Here is a 26,707-nt window from a genome sequence, read left to right as displayed (position 1 = left end):
ATTTGCAACTGATCATGCACAGCCCTAAAAATTAAAACATGCAATATAACTTCTTTTTCCCTCCTACCAGATGATATTACCCGAGTAATATTACAAGGAGATGAAGATTATATAAATGCAAATTATGTGAATGTAAGTACTGTAATAGTATTTCTCCAAAAAATATTAATGCACATAATGCTTAAAATCTATGATAACATTACAGAACGTATTAGTAAGCAGAAAAACTCAAATACATCTTATGTGCAGAAAATGTTGTTGTTGGACAGGAAGACAAAAGCCAAGAATATTCGTTGGCTCTGATCTAGATAACCTTTCTAAGCTAAAACTAATAGTAGTGATGCATTGTTCTTCTGTTCTAAGTTTAAGCATGAAAGTGACAGTTACCTATAGTTTCATCTCCCAACGACTGCTTGGACATTGGACTGTCGGGTCCTGCAGGGTTCAGTTTTGTCCTCCCATGCTGTTTAACATCTACATGAAACCGCTGGGAGAGGTCATCTGGGGACTTGGACTGAGTTGTCAGCAATATGCAGACAACACTAGGCTCTGTCTGTCCTTATCTGCTGATCCTAGTGAGGCAGTGGATGATGATGATGATGATTTGCATTGATATCCCGCTTTTCCTCCAAGGAGCCCAGAGTACTACATACTTAAGTTTCTACATACTTAAGTTTCTCCTCACAACACCCCTGTGAAGTAGGTTAGGCTGAGAGAGAAGTGACTGGCCCAGAGTCACCCAGCTAGTATCATGGCTGAATGGGGATTTGAACTTGGGTCTCCCCAGTCCTAGACTTGGACTGACTTGTGAGCAATGTGCAGACAACACTAGGCTCTGTCTGTCCTTATCTGCTGATCCTAGTGAGGCAGTGGATGTCCTGAGCAGAGGTGTATCTACGGAAAATAGCGCCTAGGGCAAGCACTGAAATTGTGCCCCTGTCCAAACATCTGACACCCATCTTTCAGATAACTTTACCATAATATCAGCTCAAAAATACAAGTCAAGCTTGTTAATCTTTTAATTAACAAATTATGGCACTACATGAAAATTATAACTGCAACTTCCTTGCCTTCACTGATGCAAAATTTCTGTAATACAGGCTTGTAGTAGCTACTTGAAGCCACCTAATGGTGCAGCGGGAAAGTAACTTGCTTAGGGAGAAAGAGGTTGCCGGTTCGAATCCCTGCTGGTGTGTTTCCCACCTATATCGGGCAGCAGCGATATAGGAAGATGCTGAAAGGTATCATCTCATACTGTGAAGGAGATGGCAATGGAAAACCCATCCTGTATTCTCCCAAAGACAATCACAGGGCTCTGTGGTTGCCGGGAGTCAACACTGACTCAATGGCACAACTTTAGTAGCTACTTGCTTGGTCACTTACAGTAAGAAGGGGCGGTTGAGATATCCTTCAGGTTGATTTTGGGGGTTTCCAGAATGGTGTAAGCAAGTCTCTTGATGTTACTGGTGCCTCAGAAAGGTAGCCAAGCTTTGGAAACCTTAAAAAATTAAGGTATTATTTAAAATAATAATAATAGCTTTTTAAAAAGCTATTATTTAAAACCAAAATATGATTTGGATTTAGATGTGTGTGATCAGGGAAGGGCGACCTCAGAGTTCATCCATATTAAACCTTTTCCTAACTTTAGTGAATGGTGTTTGAGAAGGTGGTGTGGGGAAGACCCGAGACACCTACTACACCCAGCAGAGTACAAGGCTGCCCAAGTGAGATGTCCCTCACTTTGGCTTAGGTGAAGCTCAAACTGTTCCCTCATTTCATCTGGCAACCCTACAATCAGTTTATTTGGGTTTTTTTTTAAAGAACACTTGTTTATAAGACATATCTGAAAACACATAAATATCACACACACACACACACACACACCAATAGTCTTTTCAGGAGGGGACTCCTCCAATCCCAAGCCTTAAAGTTTAATCCTAACAATGTTCACTCAGAAATACATCACACTGTGTTTAAGAGGTTTACTTACAAGGAAGTTTGGATAGGACTGTATTAGGGGTGTGTATGGAGGAGGGGAAGGCTACAGATCAGGAAAAGAACCCCTCCTCCCACTTAGTGGCTGAGATTGTATGCCTCTGAATTGGAGGCACATATGCAATCGAGCTGAATGTGTACAGCAGGCACAAACTCTGCTCCTTTATATAAATTGCATCATTGCCCCCCCCTTCAAACGTACACTTTTGGAAATTGCTGTACATTGATTTTTTAAAATGCTGTGTAGAGGGAGTGCGGGAGTGCGATTTGGCATTGCGTAAGGAGGAGAACGAAATGCACTTTCTGTGGCAATTATGAATGACAGATCCCCACCCCACCCACTGCAAATACCCTGTTTCCTCTCCTCTCCCAGATCATTCTAAAAACTGAGAGTAGGGAATTGATCTGCGCATATACTAAAAGGAGCAAGTTTGGAAGTAAAGCTGCTAGATGAACAGTGGAGGAAAAATGCAGCTATGTGATTGATACTGGTTCCACAGAGTTTAGTGTTCTAAAACAGAAATAGGGCAGCATGCAGTATTTTCGATTGGGCTGGGATATTTAACAAAAGGGGAGCATCTGGGTGGCTCAGATGCTGGGTGACAGAAGAAAAAGAGTCGGGCCACCAGAGCAACAGGAGCAGGAGTTTGCTGAACACCACGAAGAACAGAACTGTAGACAAACTGGAAAGATGTGGATGTGAGTTGGCAGGAACAAATTAAACAAGAGTAGGAGCGGGTGGGATTGCAAACCCTTGCAGCAGCAAATCTTAGACGTACTTCCCTGCAGTATGTTTAGAAATGTTTAATATTTGGCTGCCAGATTTAGCAGAGCATGGAAATCAGAAGCAGCCTAGAGTAATGCAAAGCAGCCTTTCTCTCCAAGATCAGAAAGAAGTGTCCACACCTCTGCATGGCAGAGCAGAGCCCTCGATTGGCATGGCAGGATGGAAAGAAGAGACATGCCCCGATAATAGCTTGAGCTATCGGCAAGGTGTGTGTGTGGGGGGGGGGGATGAAGGGATGCTGGCTTAGGAAGAAAAGGTGAGCACATGGCCTCATCTCTTCTCGCAGATGCTTTCAGTAGAGGAGGAGGGGGAGGATAATAATCACGCCACACACCCCGCTTGGAGTCCGTGACTCTTTTCTCAGTGCGTCTACATAAGCCCAGTGGAAACTCTCTGGCTGCTTTCACTAGCAAGAGCTGAGCTGGATCCTGAGCAAAGAAGCCATGCTCATTCATTCAGGGCACTTTATTTTGCAAATCAGTTTGTGGTGGCTCCAGTCCAGGCTTTGCTTCTGGCTCCCAAGCCCTAGCCCCGGGCTCTGAACCACCCGGCAGGATGCTTCCATCAGCTGCGAGGCGACTGTGTGGCTGCCACTGGAAACTGGAGGAGGAGGAGGGCTGCCGCGCACGCTCGGCCCCGTCTGCTCTTTGCCCTTTTCTTCCCCACTATTCCCTTCCCAACCCGCAAACTTTGCTGGGGTGGCCAGTGCAGCTTGGGAGTGGCTAGACAGCCCTTCAGTCTGCTCACCCCCACTTCCCGCCCCCTCCCCTTTGAGTTAAAATTGTTGTAGGAGGAGGACGCCCCATCAGGGGAGACTTTAGGGAGTGCCCCAGCCCCTTCCTAGCAAGTCAGTCACAAGAAACCAACAGAGGAGATGTGGAGCAGGGGGCAGCAAAAGAGCCTCCTCTTCCGGGCAGGGAACCCACTGTCGACAGGCTTCGGGCGACACACACCACATCCCTGCATCACATTTACCAAGGGGGGTTACTCTGAGACCAGGTGCACCATTATCCCGACTCTGCCTGCAAACAGCAAACCATCCCCTCAGCTGCAGGCTGCTTACACAGGTCTCAGCGGTGCACTGAAAGGCTCCCAGCATCACATGCAGTGCAGCAGGCTCGGGAAAAATCACCTGGCTGCGTTGCTGCCACTGGGAGAAATCAAACCGGCGGCGGGCCAGTCAGCTCGGGGCGCTCTGCCACCGGCCAATGGGAGCACCCGCTGCCCAGAGATCTCATGCAAGCGTGAGGGTGGGAGGTGCCATCAGGTCCATCCAGCCAATCATGACCATGATGGGCAGGGTGGCAGGCATGGCTGGGCTGCCGCCACCCAGAGTGAGCGGCGCCCGCTTGCTGGAATTTTGTGGAAACAGTGGTGGGGCAGTGGTGGCTGGCACTTGCGCCCCCTTCAGGTGACGCCCAGGGCACGTGCCCTATCTGCCTTACCCTGGATACGCATCTGGTCCTGAGTCAGGGGTTAGAAGCACTGGTGCATCAGATGTGAGCTAATAAATGGAGATTGAATCCAGGCAAGATGCGGGTGCTGTTGGTCAGTAGGAGAGCCAATCGGGATGAGTAGATTCAACCGATTCTTGATGGTGTTGCACTTCCTTAGAAAGAGCAAGTGTGCAGCTTGTGGGTATTGCTGGACCTAGCTCTGCTTTTGGAAGCTCAGGTAGAGGCAGTGGCCAGGGGTGCCTTTGCGCAGCTTCAGCTACTGAGCCAGCCTTTCTGGAGATGGCAGATCTGGCCACAGTTACCCACACCTTAGTCATGTCATGGCTGGATTACTGTAATGGGGCTGCCAATTACTATGTGGGGCTGCCCTTTAAAAATATTCGGAAATGGCAGCTAGTACAAAATGCGGCAGCGAGGATTTTATCCAGAGCTGCCCGCTGGGATCACATTATACCAATTTTGAAAGAACTACATTGCCTGCCAATTTGTTTCCTGATTCAATTAAAGTGCTGGTTTTGACCTTTAAAGCCCCTAACGGTTTGGGCCCTGGATATCTGAGGGACCGCCTGCTCCCAAGGGTTTCTGCCTGCTTGACAAGGTCATTGGAAGGCGCTCTGCTCCACGTACTGACAATGAAGGAGGCTCAGCTGTTGTGGGACACTTCTTTCTCAGTTATTGCCCCAGACTTTGGAAAGTTCTCCCGGTGGGCATCCACTCATCAGTCTCCATCACAGTTTTTAGAAAGCAAGTTAAATCTTGGCTTTTTACCCAGGCTTTTATATGAGTCTTGTGTTTGTTGCTGCTGCTCTGGGTTTTATACTCTCATTGTATATGCTTTTTAAACTTTCAATTAGATTTGTATTTTTATATTCCAATTTAATATTTTTGTGTGACTGTATCTAAGTAAGCCAAGTATCTAAAAGTACACTTTAGACAATATTGTGAGTGGGTGGTGAATGAAACACCTCTGGGTAGGGATGTGCATGGAACCAGTGGGGGGTGGTTCGAAGGTGGGGGGCATACCTTTAAGGGCACAGGAGGATGCCCTTGCCCCTCCCACCATATTTCCCCCACCGACGCACCATTGAATAAGTCCCCGTCGGGGCGGCAGCATACCTCCCTGCCACCCTGGTGTCCTCCTCGACTGGAAGTTAAAGGAAGTACCCGGCACACATGTGCACACCAGGCGGGCACGCGAATGAGTGCAACATGCACATGCCTGGCATGCGCATGCACACTGGGTAATTCCTTTAACTTCCAGCCGAGGAGGACACCGGGGTGACAGGGAGGTATGCTGCCACCCCGACGGGGACTTATTCAATGGAGCGCCGGTGGGGGAAATGTGGTGGGAGGGGTAAAGGCACCCTCTCCTGCCCTTTAAGGTATGCCCCCCTGCCTTCGAACCAGCGGAACTGCTGGTCAATTGAACCGGTTTGGAGGCCCATAAAGCATCTCCAAACCAGTTCCCTGCACATCTCTACCCTGGGAACTTAATTTCAGTAAGGTTGATCCTGACCCAGAAGATGCAGTTGCATAAAACTGGGCACACAGTTTTGTTTTGTTTTTCCTTCTCAAATGTGGTACAATCTCACCCTGATTTTGATTGAGGGTTAAAAATAAAATGATTCTTAGTATTCTTTAAAACGTATTTGTTTCCGGTGGGGGTGGGGGGGTGTCCCTCTCCATCCTTTTCCAATATAAAGGCCAGAATTTAAAGGTTGTTATGGATTTATGATCTTTGAGGTGACCCGGGCTCCTTCACAATGTGGATTCTGCTCCTGAACTGCAGACCCCATAGAAGGATTTGAAAGCTCTTCGAAGTGCTCTGTAGCTCCGCCCTTCATGCTCAAAATGAGCTTGGTATCTTCAGTGGCAGAGTACCCTTTTGCTCAGTTCCTCCTTGACCGCCATTGTGTATGCCGCACTTCGAATTCACTCCTCAGTAATGTTCAGTTTCTGAAAGAAATAGAGAAGTGTTTTTTTTCTGGATTTCACAGGGTTTTGTTTTACTATGGTTTGCTAAAGTTTTTTCTTTCACAAAGCAAAAAGGGAAACACGTAAAGTCAAGAAGCCTTAAATCAAAAACCGTGTTGACAGAACAAGTAAATGCAGTGGAAAAGACTAGTACACATACTCAATGAACAGTATAATCAGTCCATAAAGTTTTTTCTTTGTCAGATATTGGGACTGTTCTGTGATTTTGACCTAATGGACATTAAGAAAACTTTTTAAAAGTCTTTTCTTATAAGATATTTTAAGACAGCACATCGCCCGTTCTTGCAAAATTTGCTTATCTTTCTCTAAACAAACCACAAAAAGTAGAGAATTGCATTTAAGAGCTGCGTTATACAAAAATGCTTTATGCCGCTGACTCCGATGCCATGGCCCCCGTTACTACAGACATCGATTTCATCTGACTATTGACACTTGAAATTGATGCTTGGATTGAGTCATTCTCCAGATAGTGCCCTCTGTGCTGTACGCGCTGAATCAGAGAGCTCCAAGGACATCTTTAAGAAGCTTCATAATGTAGCAAAGGCGGGGCACCACAAGAAGAGGAAACACCAAGAGCGAGACTCTCCATCTCACTCCAACTCTAAACATAGAAACACTTCGACATTGGCTCCAGCGCCATTCCCCTAATCCTTGGGAGCTGCCCATCTCTTGACACCAACTCTGAGGGACAAGAAGCTAGTCCCCTTGACACCAACTTGATTGCCACTTTTGACCTTGGCATCTAAGAAGATGATATTACAGGAGTGGGAAAAGACCTCAATAGTTCAAGCTAGGATGCCTACCACTTCTAGATCCTCATCAACTTCCTTAGAACTGCTTCAAGAAATTCCTAGTTAACTGTCAACCTCATACAATACTGACGCCGACACCATTGCAGACACCAGACACTATCTCCTACCAACCTACCCAACCATTTCAACATCAACATCAGCTATTTCTATGTCTACCTCTGTAAGACATTTTCTACCAACTACCATGCTTTCTTGAGATTTTGGAATAGATTTCCACACAACATCACTGATGTTGAAAGACCTTCCTATAAGACGCCAACTCTATCCTGAGCACTACGCTAGGGACCGCAGCAGGGAGGCTCGAAGGTGGCAAAGGTGCAGCTTTAAGATCAGGAGAGGGTGCACTTACTCCTCCTGCCGCTTTCCCTCCGTTGGCATCTGTTTTTTTGAAAAGCCCATCAGGGTGGCAGCGTACCTTCCTGCCGCCCCGTTGCCCCCGTTTTCCAGATATGACCGGAAGTCCCGGATGTGCCTGCGCGCCTGGGCTCGGGGCTTTTCCAAAAAATGGACGCCGACGAGGGGGAAAGCGGTGGGAGGGGTAAGTGCCCTGGGCCATGCCAGGCCTCGCAGAGTCCATTTGCGCATGCACAGCGGCTTCCAAAATGGTCGCCGCACAAGTATACAGAGGCCTGAATGGGCCCCAAAACCAGCCCGAATGGAGGCATTTTGAAGGCTGGCAGGGGGGGGGACCTCCGTGGACACATACACACACCCTGCTGCCCCAACAAACTCCCCCAGAGAGGAGAAAGGTATTTATTTATCTATCTATCTATCTATTTATTTATAATCACAAACTCGTTGGGTGGTTCAGTCCCAGTCTGGACAGAATGGGTAGTTCAGTTCAACCTAGAACCATTGAACCCCCGAACCAGTTCGCAGATCCCTATTTGCCACCAAAGATAGCAGGAGGGCTTTGCGGGCAGAGGGCAGGGTAACAGAGTGCTTCAGGGAGCTTTCAGATCCTTCTGCAGGGTCTACTGCACAGGTACAGAATCCCCCTGTGAATGATCCCAGATCACTTAAAGATGATCCAGGACTTACAGGTAAGTAACCTGTTCTTCTGTTGTTGTTGTTTTGAAGATTTAAATCCAACCTTTGGATCAAACTATTTTCAAGGCAGTTTATTACAGCATGTAGTAATAAAGTAAAGGTAAAGTGTGCTGTCAAGTTGATTTTGACTCCTGGCACCCACAAAGCCCTGTGGTTTTCTTTGGTAGGAGGGGTTTACCATTGCCTCCTCCTATGCAGTATGAGATGATGCCTTTCAGCATCTTCCTATATTGCTGCTGCCCAATATAGGTGTTTCCCACAGTCAGGGAAACATACCAGTGGGGATTCGAACCAGCAATCTTCTGCTTGTTAGTCAAGCATTTCCCTGCTGCACCATTTAATGTAGTAATACCAAACATAAAACCACCCACATATGTCCATGCATAATTAGTCCTCTGGCTAATGGTGGAGACTTGTGCATGCTTCCCTTCAGTTCTGTAGTCTTCATGCAGCTGATAGTTACAACAGAATCTCATAGAATCACAGTATTTTAGAGGGGTCTGTAAAGGCTTCTAGACTAATCCCCTGCACAGTGTAGGAAACTGCTACAGCATACTTGGCAGTTGCAGTTCCTAGCCATCTTTAAGAACATAAGAACAGACCTCTCTCCTGCTGTTACTCCTCTGCAACTGGTACTCAGAGGCATCCTGCCTTTGAGGCTGCAGGTGGCTTATAGCCCTCAGAATAGTAGCCATTGATAGACCATGAAGTTATCCAAATCCCTCTTAAAGCCATCCAGGTTGTTGGCTATCACCACGTCTTGTGGCAGAGAATTCCACATGTTGATTATGCATTGTGTGAAAAAGTACCTCTGTTTGCTGGTCCTAAATTTCCTAGCAATCAATTTTATGGGATGACCTCTGGTTCTAGAATTTCTCTCTATCCACTTTCTCCACACCATGAATGATTTTATAATGTCTATCATGTCTCCCCGCAGTCATCTTTTTTCTAAACTAAATAGCCCCAGGTGTTCTAGTCTTGCCTCATAAGGAAAGTGCTCTAGGCCCCTGATCATATTGGTTGTCCTCTTCTGCACCTTTTCCAGTTCTACAATGTCCTTTTTCAGTTGTGAAGACCAGAACTGGACACAGTATTCCAAGTGAGGTCTGACTAATGCAGAACAGAATGAAATGATTACTACTTGTGGTCTGAACAACATGCTTCTGCTAATGCAGTTTAAAATTGTATTAGCCTTTTTTAGCTGCTGCATCACACTGCTGACTCATGTTCTACTTGCTGTCCACTGACAACTAGATCCTGTTCACATGTACTGCTGCAAAGCCAGATTTACCCCATCCTGCCCTTGTACATTTGATTTTTTTTTTGGTACTCAAATGAAGGACATTATATTTGTCTTTGTTGAACTTCATCTTGTTTGTTCTGGCCCAGTATTTAAGTCTTTCAAGATTAGATTGAATCTTGAGTTTGTCATCTTAGGTGTTAACTATCCCCTCCACCCCCCAGCTTTGTGTCATCTGCAGATCTGATAAGCATCTTCTATACTTTCTCTGTCATTTATTAAAATTTTGAACAGTACAGAGCGCTATGTCACACCACTTGATACCTTTCCAGTATGGTTTGGAGGCATTAATTACTCATTGAGTATGCTTTTCAACCATCTATAAATCCATTTTAACAGTAGAATAATCTAGCCTGCATTCTACCAGCTTGTCAGCAAGCATATCATGGGAGACCTTTTCAAATGCTTTGCTGAAATCAAGATACAATGCCTGATATTCTGACTGCAGGGTGGGAGTAACTGGCCCTATCCACCCCCAGCACAGTACCTCCAGTGATTGTTGCTGGTATCTATCTTATGTTTCTTTTTAGATTGTGAGCCCTTTGGGGACAGAGTTCCATCTTTTTTCTTTGTTATTTCTCTGTGTAAACCACCCTGAGCCATTTTTGGAAGGGCGGTATAGAAATTGAATTATTAATAATAATCATCATCATCATCATCATCATCAGATGAAACAGTGGACCACCTAATCAGCTGTTGTAAAAAGATCGCACAGACTGACTACAAACAAAGGCATGACAAGGTAGCAGGGATGATACACTGGAACATCTGCAAAAAACACAAGCTACCTGTAGCCAAAAATTGGTAGGACCATAAAATTGAAAAAGTTGAAGAAAATGAAGATACAAAAATATTATGGGACTTCCAACTACAAACAGACAAACATCTGCCACACAATACACCAGATATCACTGTAGTCGAGAAGAAAGAAAAACAAGTTAAAATAATCGACATAGCAATACCAGGGGATAGCAGAATAGAAGAAAAAGAAATAGAAAAAATCACCTAATACAAAGATCTACAAATTGAAATTGAAAGGCTGTGGCAGAAAAAGACCAAAATAAACCCAGTGGTAATTGGCACCCTAGGTGCAATTCCAAAACAACTTGAAGAGCACCTCAACACCATAGGGGCCACAGAAATCACCATCAGCCAATTACAAAAAGCAACTTTACTGGGAACAGCCTATATTTTGTGATGATATCTATAATAACCAACAGTATTGATGATAAAATTCTGGCATCCCATGTCCTTGGGAAGGACTCGATGTCTGGATAAAACAAACCAGTCAATAACACCTGTCTGACTGTGTAAACAAGAAATAATAATAATAGAGTCCCATTGAAATTAGAAGGACAAGTTAGGCATATCTAACTTGTCCTTTAATTTCAGTAGGCCTTAAGTATATTGATGCTGAACATAGTGATCTATCTATCTATCTATCTATCTATCTATCTATCTATCTATCTATCTATCTAATTCACTAAGACATACCCATGGCTAATCCCATCCATGGCAGCTCTCGCGAGAATTCGTGAGTGAGGGAAGGGGGAGAGGAAGGCGAGCGGCCAATGAGAGGAAGCGATGGCTGGCCTGTCCACCGGGCGAGAATGAACGGGCTGAAGGGAGGGGGAGAAAATGAACTGGGGCTGAAGGGATGGGGGGAGAACGGCTGAAGGGACGTGGCAGAGAGACAGGGAGAACTAAGGGTGCAGATGCTCTGTGCCCGGTCAGCTAGTCCTGATTAAACCACTATGTCCACAGCAGTGTCATGAACTAGACCAGGCCTCCTCAACTTAGTCCCCCCAGCTGTTTTTGAACTACAACTCCCATAATCCCCAACCACAGTAGCCAGTAGCCAAGGATTATGGGAGTTGTAGGCTGACATCTGCAGGCAGGCCAAAATTGAGCAGGCCTGATCTAGACTCTATAGCAAACCAGCTCCATTCTGTAGAACCTCACCAGCACTTACTAACCATAGACTTTAATGAGACAGGAAAACCTAAATAACCTTTGAACTGCTGCCTGACAGAGTACCATCATTTGCACCAAAATATAAATTAAATTTGTGGTATGACTGGATAACATTTGGTCACAAAATGGTCAATGGGTCAATTTTCAGTTCAATGTATCACTTTTTAACTTGCTGCATTAGTGGCACTTTTATCAGATCACTTTGAAATTAGGCACATTTGCAGATCAAGCATGTCAAGCTTCAAGTTATTAGCTCAACTGTTGTATTTACATGAAACAAAATGTTGAGGCTTATAACAGCAGAACCTTTTTTTCTGCTGCATGCCTTAACTAAAGGGACACTCCAATGCCCATTTAATTTAACCACATTTGAAATTTACATTCTGAAGTCGTTTCCTGGATATTTCTCAGTTTCTAATGAGGAAGTTTACTTCAGTGTCATTGTGACAGAACATTACATTCTGTGATCACACCTCTAATTTCTTAGCTGTATTAAGGGGCTAAAGTAGAAGAAACTGGGAAAGGTCTTGTATAATTGTACAGATTCGATATTTGAAAAATATATTCTTGGTTAAATACAGACCGTTCCAATACATGGGAAGTAGGTAACAACATGGTATATTTTTTTCTTAGCAGTAGTGAACCAAAGCCCTATACAGATATGTGTGATGGGGATAGTCTGTTTGTGACATGATTCTGTACATCATTCCTGGCTGATGTTCAGAAACTGGACTTCATGTTTTTATGTAGCAATTTACAGCCCAACATACTTAGGAGCCCAATATGTGTAGAACCCTATGTATGCAGGCCCGCATGTAAAAATGATATATCCCACCAATGTCAGTTGGGGACAAGGATGGTCCATTCACAATACCTCTCATCACATGGATGTTATGAACATCTGTCTATTACTCAATCAGTAATCAAGATTTAAGGATCTCTTTGCATACCAGTCTGAAGCATGTTTTTGAAGTAAAGATTAATCTATCTGTTGGCAAATTTTTCTCACAGATATTTACTTTTACTTATCAGGATTGGCCCCTGTCATTTCTTTTCATGTTTGCTTGGCTTTTTTGTACTATGAACAAACGAGCATGGTGGCTGGAGTTGAGAGGCTTCCACAAGGCAGACTGATAATAATTCACCACATGGGGTGGCCTGCCATATAGATTCAATTCTAAGTGGTCTTCAGTGCAATTACTCTTCATGTGCAGCAAGCCTATAATTTAGATCAATGCAGAAATAGAATTACATGTTGATTTGATATTTGATGACTTGAAATTCTTTTAAAACTTATGGTTCAACTTTCATTTGTTAATCACTCTCCCAAGCACTTTCTAGTGAGAGCCAACTGCATTTATAGCCTTTTTTTCTTCCCTGGTAGATGGAAATTCCTGGTGGCCTTGTGAACAAATACATTGCTACTCAAGGCCCTCTTTCACATACCTGTGCACATTTCTGGCAGGCAGTTTGGGATCACAGATTATCACTGATTATCATGTTGACAACTCTCACAGAACGAGGTCGGGTATGTATAACTTTCCTATCCATTCCAGGGGATGGGGTATTTGTGTTTATGTAAAGAGAAATGTAAATTTGCTGGTCTGTTTGACACTCTTTGTGTAATCCTCACAAAATCAATAAGAGGCAATCATGGACTCTTGAATAGTTAGAATGTTAATGTAAAAAAGGAAGTACTGGAATTCATGTTGGCATTGAAATTCATACATTTTAAAATAATTGAATATCTACTCTGAATAATTATGCTGTTGAACCTTGATTGTTATCTACATTTTTCTAGTTTACTTTTCAAAAACAACCATGGCTTCAGGAGGATATTGGGTATTCATTTCATGTGTTTTAAGCAAGCTATAGAGTAACTTCTGGTGCTGTTGCTGATGCAGTTGTTTTAACTGAATCTTTTTGTAAGCTGCCTTGACAATTGATATAAAATTTGATATAAAATTTAAAAATAATATTTTGCCCTCTGATATTTTGGTTCATTCCAACATGAAGGAAATGTTCATGAGCCAGAGGCCCACTCCCAGAAGAAGAATCTGGGCAGGGGAGGGAGGAAGTAACAGTTGAATGGATCCAAAGTATTTCAGCCAAGGTTCTGCACTTACAATAATGAAATTGGTAATGGCCTGCTTAGCTGACATTATTGCAGAGGATGGATTTCGTAATGTGCTTTGTACCTGGTAATATTCAATAATAAATAGAGCATTCATCATGCAACATTCTACAGTAATATATTTCCATAGGAGGTGTAGAGGTTGCTGAATATCATGTTAAGTTTTTGTCATTTGTGCTAGACCAAATGCCATCATTACTGGCCTGATCCTCCGGACATTATGGAGTATGGCAACTTTCGTGTCAAGTGTCAATCTGAAGACTGCACCATTGCTTATGTGTTTAGAGAAATGCTTATTACAAACATTGAAGTAAGTGATGTTTACTTTTATTATTTAACAGGAAAAATGCATATTTCAACTTGCCATCTATAGGCCATTGGTAAGATAGGTTTACTGGCAGATGAGTCTGGTCATAGGAACATAGGGAACTGCCATATACTGAGTCAGACCATTGGTCTATCTAGCTCAGTATTGTCTTCACAGACTGGCAGCGGCTTCTCCAAGGTTGCAGGCAGGAATCTCTCTCAGCCCTATCTTGGAAAAGCCAGAGAGGGAACTTGAAACCTTCTGCTCTTCCCAGAGTGGCTTCATCCCCTGAGGGGAATATCTTGCAGTGCTCACACATCAAGTCTCCCATTCAGATGCAACCAGGGCAGACCCTGCTTAGCTATGGGGACAAGTCATGCTTGCTACCACAAGACCAGCTCTCCTCTCCATAGCTAGCTTTCTGGCTGTTATTACAAATGCAATTCCAAAGCTCTTTCTAGTGAGTTAATTTAAAAGTAATACAACATACATTCTTGCCCTGTTACCTACTGTGTATTTATTACTAAAAGCCTGTTCAGACAATAATTTTCTACATGCAGCAATATAAGGAACAGAGCTCAAGTGTGATCTCCCTCCAATGCATGCTTGTAATACTTACAGTAAATACATGAGAAAACCCAATACAAGTTTATAAGTTTACAAAGAGTTCCCATTATTATTTTAATGAGGGATCTCCTGTTTCAGGACTTCAGTTGTATATGCAGTGTGGTGGTTTGAGGAAAGGAGTGCAAGACCTGTTCTTGATGTTACTGCATGTACATTGGGCCAAACACACGTATCTTAGGGCTCTTTTAACCAAAGGGCTAACCTGTACATCAGGGTTTCTCAACGTGTGGGTCCCCAGATGTTATTGGACTTCAACTCCCATAATCCCCAGCCCCAGTGGTCTTTGGTTGGGAATTATGGGAGCTGAATTACATCTGGGGACCCACACGTTGAGAAACCCTGCTGTACATGAATGTGGTTTCCATACAGATGGGGACAAGTTTTCCATAAAGAAATATTTTAGTTTATCAAAAGAATTAAAATATACACTGATTAGGGATCCAAATGTTGTGGGGAGATAAACAAAATAAACTTGTTTGTGGGGAGATTAGCATAGTAAAATGATACATTGAGTTCTGTGAGGTGAAGCTCCTAGTGTGTCTGTCTAGGGGCTGGAGTTGATTAGAGGAGCTAATGTATGACATTTTGTGAAGAAGTAAAATGGTTGATAATTGTAGATACTTTGAAAGAGAAGAACAGGAGGTTCTGAGGAGAGGATGGAGAAATAGATTGACAATAAAAATAGTGAATCAAAGGGGACAGATTGCTTGGATGAGAAATGCACTAAAGCTGTGGTCTTATTAGACAGGTATATATTGTCTGCACCAATAGAGTGGATACTCAGGAGGGGTGGAGAGCAGAGCGCAGCACACAGCACAGCAGCAGGCAAAATCAGGCAAGGCTTTGCTGGGTTAGTCACTATGATATGGGAAGATCGCTAGAGGAGGAGGCAGAGAGGATTTCAGAGAGTTCCAAATGCAAGGCTGAGCACAATCAAAGAAACCTATTCATTAATGCAGACCTTTGCTACTGTATGTAAGAACTGCTTTTACCTATCCTTGTGACTAGTGTACAGTTTGCTTCAAGTTTGCATATAACATTTAAAAAAATTTAAATTGTTGTAATATGTGTGCCCCCCCCCCCCATTTTGTCTTAACGAATGTTTTACTTTGTTTTTATTCTGTTGTAAACCGCCCAGAGACATAGGTTTTGGGCAATATAAAAATGTTGCCGTGGCTATATGCTTCCTTTCTCTCTGAGCACACAGGGGGCAGGGGGAAGAGAGAGAAAACTGCTTTAAAGTTCTGAAAAACTGAGATTCAGATAATGCTACCATAAATATTAAACTGCTTTTTGACCACAAAGTAATTTATGATGTTTCTTGCCACATTTGACCATAAGACACTGAACTGTCAGTTGCATAATTAACATTTTCCTGTGTTTTAATCTTACATGAAAGTTGTTTTTATAGTAATGTCTCTAACCTTTTTTTAGTGAAAATATTGATTCATTTTAGACAGAGGAAGAACACACAATTACTCATCTCCAGTATGTGGCTTGGCCAGATCATGGTGTTCCTGATGACTCCACAGATTTTTTGGAATTTGTAACCTACATGAGATCAAAGAGAGTAGAAAATGAGCCTGTTCTTGTTCATTGCAGGTATTGTAAATTATTGTACATTTAAGTTTTTTGAACAATAGGCTATGATTATTTTAGAATCTTTGAATTTTATTACTCTAAATAGGCCACTTCACTGCTTATTCCAACTTCTAGGTGATTTATGAACAAGTTAAAGAGCACTGGTCCAAGTACAGATTCCTGGAGGAACCTTACTGCCCTCCATTGTGAAAACTGTCCATTTACACCCACATTCTGTCCTTCAACGAGTTACCAATCCACTCATGAACCTGTCCCCTCATCCCATGACTGCTACATTTTCTCAAGAGCCTTTGGTGGGGAAGTTTGTCAAAAGCTTTTTAGAAATCCAAATATACTTTGTCAGTTGGATCACTTTTATCCACATGCCTGTTGACACTCTCAAAGGTTAGTGAGGCAAGACCTGCCCTTGCAGAAGCCATGCTAGTTCTCCTTCAGCAAGACCTGTTCTTCTAGAGGTTTTTGTCCTTAAGTATGCTTTCCATCAATTTACCCATTACAGAGATTAAGCTAACCAGCCTGTAGTTTTCCAGATCCCCACCCCCACCCCTTTTTGAAAACCGGAGTTACAGTAGCTACTTTCCAGTCCTCTGATACAGAGCCTGAGTGTAGGGATAAGTTACATATTTTTGCTAGAAGATCAGCAATTTCCTTCAGAACTCTTGTGCGGATGCCATTTGGCCCTGGCAACTTGTTAACTTTTAGTTTTTCAATACAGTTTAGAACAGCTTCTCTCGTCACCTCAAATTGGGCCAGTTCTCCAAGCCTGGGAAGCTCAATTCCAGAGCGGGTATATGGTCAGTATCCTCTGCCATGAAGGCAGATGAAAAGAACTCATTCAGCTTTTCTGCAATCTCCTTATCCTCCTTAATCATCCCTTTTACGTCCTCATCATCTAAGGGTCTAACCACCTCCCTGGCATGTTTTCTGCTTCTGTTTAAAGAAGTTTTTGTTATTCTCCTTGACACTTCTAGCTTTATGCTCCTCAAAATCTTTTTGCACCCTTTATTGTCTCATTGCATTTCTTTTGCCAGAGTTTATGTTCTTTTCTGTTCTCTTCATTTGGGCAGGCCTTCCATTTTCTGAAGGGAGTCTTCTTCCCTTTTATAGCCTCCCTGACTCTACCTGTTAGCCACATTGGTGTCCTCCTGAACTTGGGAGTACCTTCCTTCTCCTCTGTATACATTCCAAATGAGCTTCTGTTATTGTGGTTTTGAATAAGTTCCATGCTTTCTGCAGTGATTGGACCCTCCTGGTCTTCCTTTTCAGCTTCTTTTTTACCAGTTCCCTCATTTTTGACAAGTTTCCTCTTCTGGAGTCCAACACATCTTTTTTGGACTTCCTTGGCAGCGATTCACTCACATATAAGCTGAATAGGATCATACTATGGTCACTATTCCCCAATGGTTCTACAACTCTGACATCTTGCACCAGGTACTTCACACAACTCAGGATTCTCTCTCTGGTTGGTTCTGTGACCTAAAACACAGTTATTTAGCATGTCTATAAATTTAGCCTCTCTGTGAATTCTTGCAAGTGAATTTGCCCAGTCTTTGTGAGGGTAATTGAAGTCACCCATTATTACAGCTCTGTCTGACTTCTCTCTGATTTGCTTCTCCAACTCCAGGTCATTCTCATTGTTGTGTTCTGGAGGGAAATAGCACATCCCTAGGAACACATTTCCTTTCAGTCCTTGTATTGTCACCCATAATGATTCTGTGGAGGACTCTGGTCCTCCTAGGTTTTCTGGTCTGTTGGATTCTATCTCCTCTTTAATATACAGTGCTATTCCACTCCCAGTCCTCCCCTCCCTATCCTTTCTGTAGAGTTTGTACCCAGGAATAAGTGTCCCACTGGTTATCATTGTTCCACTACGTTTCTGTTATGCCCACTATGTTTATGTTTTCATTAGCAACCAAAGAACTCCAGAGTGCCCATCTTGGCTCGGAGGCTTCTGGCATTGGTATATAAACACCTGTACACCAAGTCTCTTTCCTGGCATTGGCATGTGCTGTCTCTCTTGCTGTCCTTTGACCTTTTTGACCAGCTGTCAGTCTGCTCTTCTCCTGATTCTACTCTGTTCCCTTCTGGTTTATCTGAAATATTTGAACCTCCCGACTGCATTTCTCAATATCACATGCACCATGACAGCTGACTCCTCCGGAGCACTGCCTAACAGCCAATCTAGATGCTGTGTGACGTCTGCAACCTTCGCACCAGGCAGGCAGGTCACCATGCGGTTTACATGCGGGTCACAAACCCATCTCTCTATGCCCCTAACAATTGAGTCATCCACTACTAGGACGCCCTCACTCCTGGATGAGTATCCCCTGTGCAAGAGGATATTTATTTATTTATTTGAAATATTTATCTCCCGTTCCCTCCAGGACACTACTGTTCAGGGCGGCTCACAACAATAAAATAGATACAGTATACAATAAAAGTAATAAAATTAAACACATTGAGTAAAGTTATTTTAAAAAGTTTTAAAAGTTAAGTTAAAAACCACCATCAGTATTAAGTTCAAATTAAAAGTTATTTTAAAAGCTAAAAATGGAGAATTATAAGAACTAAAAAGAACTATATAACCTACCAGATATAACCAAAGATGGATGGAGCATTAAAAAGTCCTCATTAAACAGATGTGTTTTTAGTTGTTTTTTAAACACACTAAGAGAGGGAGCATGGCGAAGCTCTTCAGGGAGGGCATTCCAAAGTCAAAGGCCCACAACCAAAAAGGCCCTGTTTCTAGTCCCCACCAACCGGATCTCTGTTAGTGGTGGGGCCATGAGTAGAGCCTGAGATGATGAACAGAGGGCCCTGGCAGATTCATATGAGTGAATGTAGTCCGACAGGGACCACGGCCCCAAGCCATGTGGAGCTTTAAAGGTCAAGACCAGCACCTTGAATCTAGCCCAGAAGCGGACCAGTAATGAATTAAGCTGCCGCAGGATGGATGTAATACTCATGGAATGACTTGCACCCACGAGCATCCTTGAAGCAGCATTCTGGACCAGCTGAAGCTTCCAAACAGCCTTCAAGGGCAGCCCCACGTAGAGCACATTGCAGTAGTCCAATCTGGATGTTACCAATGCATGAGTGAATGAGGTCAGGTCCAACTTCTCCAAGTAGGGTCGCAGGTGGCTTACTAGCCATAGTTGGTAAAAGGCGTTTCTGCACACCACCACCACCTGCAACTCTAAGGACAACATTGGGTCCAGAAGCACCCACAAGCTGTGGACTTTGTCTTTCAGAGGGAGTGTGACCCAGTCCAAGACCAGATTTACCTCCTTACTCGGATGATCAGTTCTACCAACCCAGAGCACTTCCATCTTATCTGGATTAAGTTTCAGCTTGTTTGTCCCCATCCAGTCCAGAACAGCCTCCAAGCCCCAGTTCAGAGCATCCACTGCCTCCCTGGTGTCTGCTGACTTAAAAGATAGGTAGAGCTGGGTGCAGCGCAGCCCACAACCACGGATGAACTCTCCTAGGGGTTTCATGTAAATGTTAAACAGCATGGGGGACAGAATAGATCCCTATGGCACCCCAAAGTCCAAGGGGTGGAACAGGCATCCCCCAGCACCACCTTCTGAGTACAACGCTCCAGGTAGGAGTGGAGCCACTGCATAAACGTGCCCCCAAGTCCCAACCCGTTGAGACGTCCTAGAAGGATACCATGGCCGATGGTATCGAAAGCCGCTGAGAGGTCCAGGAGGATATGGGTGCATCACCAAAGGAAGGGGTCCCTTTTAAGGAAGCATTCCCCTCTTCCTCACACTCATGTCCTCCTTCCCTAAGACCTTCATTCTCCATGACAGCAGAGGCACTTTCACAGTTTCATGAAATTGTGAAATAGCACTGTGAGGAAATAGGAACTGTAAAAAAAACAAAGCACAAGTCCCCAGCTCCCCTTGGGGGCTAAAAAAAAATAAATAAATGCAAGAAACAGGGACAGAACTTCAATAGGGAACTTCAAAGAACCTGCACATCCCAGCTTCCCAGGCCCTGAGAGAGGCCACCTCACTTGCCTCCCCTCTACCAGTGCAGCACGCAGCATTCCTGCCACCCACTGCCACTTCCCAAGCCCAGCCACTCACCCACAGCTGCCTGGAGTGCAGGTTTCACCATCACTGGGTGGGGGGAGGCAGTGGGGGAGCAAAATGACTAAGGAAGGGTTGTGCAATGCCAGCACCTCCCATCTCCATCATGGTGTGTGGTGCTCCTGCTGCCTGCTGTCACTTCCCAGGCCCAACCACTCACCTACTAGAGTGGGCATGCCTCTGCCGCGGCATCACTGGTGTGGGGAGGCAACAGTGGAGTGAATGGGCAGCGAAGGGAGTGAAGAGCTGGCAGGCTGCTGTACAACTAGCACCCAGGCCACCTTCAACCACCCTACACAAGACGTTCCATCTGTATTGAGACATTCCATCCAGCAAGATGTTCCATCCTCTCACCCTTGTCTATGCGGCTTTGTCTCTGTAAGCACTCTTCTCTAGGTTGCAACCATTTCTAGTCTGCCCCAGGGTCCCTTGGAGGCTGCCCTTAAGATCCAATATATTGAACCAAGTTCTGTCAGTTATTCCCTTCTGCCAGGTCAGAGCTTCCTAACTCCCTGTTCTGTACCACTGGTAGCACAGGGGCACAACTTGAGCAACTGTTCTCTCCACCCAATCCTTGAAAGCATCCTTGTTGCCATCATCTGAACCACCATCCTGCTAATACCACTCTCTTGTCTGGATCTCCCACTGGGACCACAATTTGAGGTTTTGACTATTGGGACTATTACTGTCATTCCCCTTCATGAAAACACCACTCCCACTCCCAGTCAATCCAGCCCTTCTTGTTCCTTCTGTGGAGATTGCTTTCTCTTCCACTCACCACCATTGCACTGTTGAGACAATGACTGAGATTGACCACCTCACTCCCATTGTTTATTACCACAGTGGAAAATACCTGCCATATTACTGTTCTCATTTATCAGCCACTCTTTCTAAAGCATCCTTAGAAATATGATTTTTCTGCTCCTGCTGCCTCTCCTTCAGCCCCATGTACCCACAGCACAGTACCTCCAGTGACTGTTGCTGATGTCTAATGTTTCTTTTTAGATTGTGAGCCCTTTGGGGACAGGGATCCATCTTATTTATTTGTTATTTCTCTGTGTAAACCGCCCTGAGCCATTTTTGGAAGGGCAGTATAGAAATCGAATAAATAAATAATAACACTACTCACTCTTTATCCTTGGTAACAGTGACTGTGGCACTTCCAGTCATCCACAGCATCTTTACCTCCATTGTCACACTATGATCTTTCCTACATAAACAACTGGCTCTCGGTTGCCCCATTCCACCATTATCTCACAGACCACTTAGAAGGGGTGTGCACGGAACCGCCAAACTGCGGTCCGGCACTGGGGTGGGGGGTGGCTTTAAGAGCAGGGGGAGGGTTTACTTACCCCTCCCGCCGCTTTCCTGCTCTGGCGCCGTAATTTCAGAAGTAATTGGGGCGGCAGGATACCTCCCTTTCGCCCCTTCCCCGCTGTCGCTATGAAAAACCCGCGCGCGCAAAGGACTCCTGGGAGTTTTTCATAGCAACAGCGGGGAAGGGGCGAAAGAGAGGTATCCTGCCACCCCAATTACTTCTGAAATTACAGCGCCAGAGCGGGAAAGTGGCGGGAGGGGTAAGTAAACCCTCCCCCCGCTCTTAAAGGCACTCCCCCACCGGAACCGGACCTCCCAGGTCTGGAGCGGTCTGGAGACCTTTACAATGGCCTCCAGACCGGTCCAGGCCCATCCCTACCATTTAGAGGCAACCCTAAACTTTTTCCACTGATTTGATCTTTCCATAAACAAGAAGAATCTGGGGGCTGCAGAGGGCTTCTTTCCAGGCATCCTCATCCATCAAGGGAGGTCTCAGTAATGTCTGGATGAAGGGAACACTCGAAGGAAATTGGAATGGCTTGACACCTATGAATTGGATTGACACCCATGGAACAAGAGGGAAAATTATAGGGGCATACAGAGATGGATGGACTTGGATTGTAGGTGTATTCATGTCTGGAAAATGTCCAGGAGGCTGTTGAGGCTGCATCTGAAGATGCACAAATTGAACTGTGGTGCCTGGTATCTCATATTGTGAGATATATAACCTTTTCTTTCAGGTTAGACATGCCATTGATTAACCTCTTTGTTATGCAACTTAATTCTCAATAGAAATGGTTCCATAACCAAGTAGAGCATGATCCCCTCTTCCTCACAATATGTTTTTTTCACCACTGAGGGTCAAGGTCTCCTATACATTTCTCTACCACTTTCTCTTATGTCATGGGTTCTTCAAAATATTCTGATCGGTCATAAAGAATGCATTCCCACTGTACCATGCTGACCCCACCAACCCTGGATCACCTCACTCTTCCACATCTCCATCGACACATATCAACACCTCTCACACATGCTTCCCACCTTCTTTCCAGGGATGCCAGTTGAGTCCTACACCCAAATGTCCTCATGCTCCACTTAATTATATATATTAAATAAATAATTAATTGCATTGAGGATCCTGTCTTGGCTTGCCTGCTGGATGATTTCTGGTCTTCCTAGAGTTCAGAAAATCTTCTACCAGACATCAATATGCTCACAGCTGATCTCTTTTCTTTGTCTTTATATGGATAGGGGATCTGTTCTCAGAACAACTCCCACACCTTTGATCCTATCCCTGTTCTTTCTCTCTCTGGAAAACACAAGCCTTACTCAGTAGGGATGTGTGAAACGTTTCAGGTACAGAATGATCTGTACCCGAAACAGCAAATTTTGGGTGATTCGGAGCCGAACCGAATCACCCTCTAAGAAATCCGAATAATTTCGGATCCGAAACGAATCACCCCTGTTTCGGATCCGAAATATTCGGATGTTTTAGAGCTCAATTTAGTGGCCTTCTTCCTCCCCCCTCCATTTTGAGCAATGACGTCTATTTGAATTTCCCGCCTTTTGCATCCCATTGACTTCAATGCAAAAAGGTCTGATGTGACTTCTGCGCAAATTTCGGGTCCCAGGGGCAAAATAGTGGGGTGGGGTGGTAGTGCCTAATGGGTGGAGGCTACCACCCCAATTGCAGAGGGATTGGGCAAAGGGCTGATTTTTGGTGAATTTTTGAAGTTTTAGTGTATTGGGGGCAGATTGGGGGCGTAATGTGGGATCTGGGCCAAAAGAGTGGGGTGGGGTGGTAGTGCCTAATGGGTGGAGGCTACCACCCCAATTGCAGAGGGATTGGGCAAAGGGCTGATTTTTGGTGAATTTTTGAAGTTTTAGTGTATTGGGGGCAGATTGGGGGCGTAATGTGGGATCTGGGCCAAAAGAGTGGGGTGGGGTGGTAGTGCCTAATGGGTGGAGGCTACCACCCCAATTGCAGAGTGATTGGGCAGAGGGCTGATTTTTGGTGAATTTCTGAAGTTTACGCATTTTTAAGGTTTTCCCCCATTAGGTATAATGGAGGGTGTATCGCTTCACGTCAGGGGGAAAGGGGTGGCCTAGAGTGGTGTGGGGTTGGTGGTAGTGCCAGGTAGGGGCAAGGAAGCTGCCTGAATGTTTTCAAAGTATTTGGGCAGAGGGCTGATTTTTGGTGAATTGTTGAAGTTTACGTGTCTTTAAGGTTTTTCCTCATAATGTATAATGAAGCTTTCAACAGCCCCATAAGTGCACTTGGGGGGTTCTGGGGTGGCCCAGAGCGAGTGGTGGTGTAGTTCACATGGGGTGCCAACCACCCCCATGGGTTTCTAACCCATGGGATACAGGTTCTGTTGTTTCTGAGGTATTCTGAGTGTGGATTCTATGATAGCAAATGATTTTCAATGAGACACCATGAATCCACTCTAATTTGCTATCGTAGAATCCACACTCAGAATACCTCAGAAACAACAGAACCCTGTACCCCATGGGTTAGAAACCCATGGGGGTGGTTGGCACCCCATGTGAACTACACCACCACTCGCTCTGGGCCACCCCAGCAACCTCCAAGTGCACTTATGGGGCTGCTGAAAGCTTCATTATACATTATGAGGAAAAACCTTAAAGATGTGTAAATTTGAACAATTCACCAAAAATCAGCCCTCTGCCCAAATACTTTGAAAACATTCAGGCAGCTTCCTTGCCCCTACCCGGCACTACCACCAACCCCACACCGTTCTAGGCCACCCCTTTCCCCCGGACGTGAAGCGATACACCCTACATTATACCTAATGGGGGGAAACCTTAAAGACGCGTAAACTTCAGAAATTCCCCAAAAACCAGCCCTCTGCCCAATCACTCTGCAATTGGGGTGGTAGCCTCCACCCATTAGGCACTACCACCCCACCCCACTCTTTTGGCCCAGATCCCACGTTATGCCCCCAATCTGCCCCCAATACACTAAAACTTCAAAAATTCACCAAAAATCAGCCCTTTGCCCAATCCCTCTGAAATTTGGGTGGTAGCCTCCACCCATTAGGCACTACCACCCCACCCCACTCTTTTGGCCCCAGGACCCGTTTTTTAATCCAAATCTATTCGGATTTGGATTAATTCGGATCCGAATCGGGGTGATTCGGATGGGCAATATTCGGATACAGAACAGAACAGGGGTGTTTTGGTTCGGATCCAAATCGAAACACCGAAAATCCGAATTGCACACCCCTATTACTTAGCACCTTTATCTGTCCACATCATCTACCTGCCATTTCAGCATTTCATAATCCATTGCCATAAGGCTCCCTGTTCTCATACCATATGATACTTTAAAGGCTTGTCTCATCTTTGTCTACCAGTTCCAAAACTAAACATAGAAAGCTGTGTTATACTGAGTCAGACCATTGGTTCATCTAATTCATTATTATCTACACTGACTGGCAGTGGCTCTTCAAGGTTTTGGGCTCTTCCAGCCCTACCTGCAGATACCAGGAAGTGAACCTGGAACCTCAGATGCTTTTCCACAGTACTCACATGCATTACTCGTTGAACTGCAAACCAAGGTAGTCTCTTCTTAGCAAAGGGGCTTGCAACTACAAGATCCAGACCTCCCTGGTCCCTTTCCACCCCTTATCCTGATCAAGCTTATGTCCAAGCCCTTTGAACCAATTGCCTCCTGCAACCTTCTCTGATATAGTAACTGAGTTAGTGGGATAGAAGTCACTCTTCTGCATAGGAGGTCAAAGCTTTAATCAAGTGTTTAGTGTGTCTACTATTGTGTCTGAGCACACAACTCCATCTTACTAGACCATCCACCCAGGGTCAGTTCATATGTAAGAGGGCCAACATATGAACCATGTAGGGATATGCAGAACATTCTGATGGTGAAACCTTTTTACCTGAAACAGGCCGTTTTCAGTGTTTCAAGCTTGAAATAGAACACCCTTTAAATATAGGGCCTGTTTTGAGCTTAGAGCAGAACAACCCCATTTTGATTGAAACATTTTGAGCGTAATTTTGGAGGGCTGTTTTCCCCTTGCTGGTAGGTTTTCTGGAACTGGCTTCAGATTGGCTTGTGATCTCCTTGCTTCTTGGTTGGCTAGTTATCATACATATCAAGTGTTGTCAAGGGCAACTGTGCCCCTATTGGCAGGGGGAAGGGGAAACACAAAAGGAGGAAATTTCAAAATATTCAAAGGGAACAGGAGCCAAAGAGAGTCCTTATGCCTCTTTGGAAGAAAAAGGCACCAGGAGAGGAGGAAGGAATAAAGGAAGGTTTGATTTTGTGGTTTTCTTTTCTCAGCACTGAGTATAACATGCTGTGTTATTGCTGCTATAGCTACCTGGCTTTGCTGGATCTCAGAATGACAAAGGCAGAACTTGGGTGCCTACCTTCCTTGGGCTGTGGTTTGTTTTGTTTGTGAAATAGTGTTGTGGCAGTTGTGTGTGTATATGTGTATGTGTGTGTGTGATATTTCTTGTTGATGATGAGCTCCATATGCTGTGATGAGCTCTATATCTAGCCTTGAGACTAACTTGTGTTTCATTCACTGCTCTAGTCTGCTCTGCAGTCTCCATTGCAAGGCATGCTCAGTCAAAATGTGGCTGAAGTTGCTCTAGTTGAGTGTATAGCTGTGCTTGCTTGGTGCTAAGTAAGGGTGCTACAGTGACAGCTGTTGCAATGCTATGAAGTAATGTAAGGAATAATAATTGTGTGAGAGAGAGCAACTTGTGCCAGTGATGTTACTACAGTGCATGCAGTGTGGCTGGCAGTGGATTCTGGGTCAGAGATTTCTTTTTGGCCACGTGGACTGTGTTTGAAATGAGTGTTCTGTATTGAGAGGGACAGATTCCCTTTTATTGTGTGTTTCTTTAGTGTTTTTCAAGGCAGGGTTGCAAAATGCATTGTAAATTGCAATGCAAAACCTGTTTGCAGTACACTCTGTGAGTGCAGCTTGTTTGGGCCTTTGGGAACAACAGGGAAACTCAAAACACCCTATTGTTCCCTATGGGTAACTCCTAGAGACACCAAAGTGGGTTGTCTCTAGAAATGGGCAAGTGGGCAATTTTTAACAAATTTCTAACCTTTCCCCAAAATGCCCATAGGATGCTATGGGGGGGGGGTGGGATGGGGAAAAGGTTACAAATATTTTTAAACAGCTTACAGATTGCTTTTGTGGATTGGGTGGTAGGTAGCACCCATCGTGCCCTACAACACAACCCACTTTGGTGTCC

General features: G+C 44.5%; 1 protein-coding gene across 11 annotated transcripts in view; it reads left to right on the top strand.

Moving 5' to 3' along the window:
- PTPN3 (protein tyrosine phosphatase non-receptor type 3) overlaps positions 1–26,707 on the top strand; it is a 188,594-nt gene that overhangs the window by 149,237 nt on the left and 12,650 nt on the right. For 10 of the 11 annotated variants that reach the window (XM_053265901.1, XM_053265895.1, XM_053265893.1 and 7 more), the window contains 4 exons: positions 71–132; positions 12,755–12,898; positions 13,686–13,814; positions 15,895–16,040. In XM_053265901.1, coding sequence (XP_053121876.1) covers positions 71–132; positions 12,755–12,898; positions 13,686–13,814; positions 15,895–16,040 — 481 coding nt within the window. Of the gene's footprint in view, positions 1–70; positions 133–12,754; positions 12,899–13,685; positions 13,815–15,872; positions 16,041–26,707 lie in introns of those variants that run through there. The other variant, XM_053265899.1, reaches the window with a different exon arrangement.

The sequence above is a fragment of the Hemicordylus capensis genome, chromosome 6, assembly GCF_027244095.1.
Source record: "Hemicordylus capensis ecotype Gifberg chromosome 6, rHemCap1.1.pri, whole genome shotgun sequence".
Classification (NCBI taxonomy): Eukaryota; Metazoa; Chordata; class Lepidosauria; order Squamata; family Cordylidae; genus Hemicordylus; species Hemicordylus capensis.
Note: the sequence above shows the minus strand (reverse complement) of the source record. Positions and strands in the feature narration are given on the sequence as shown.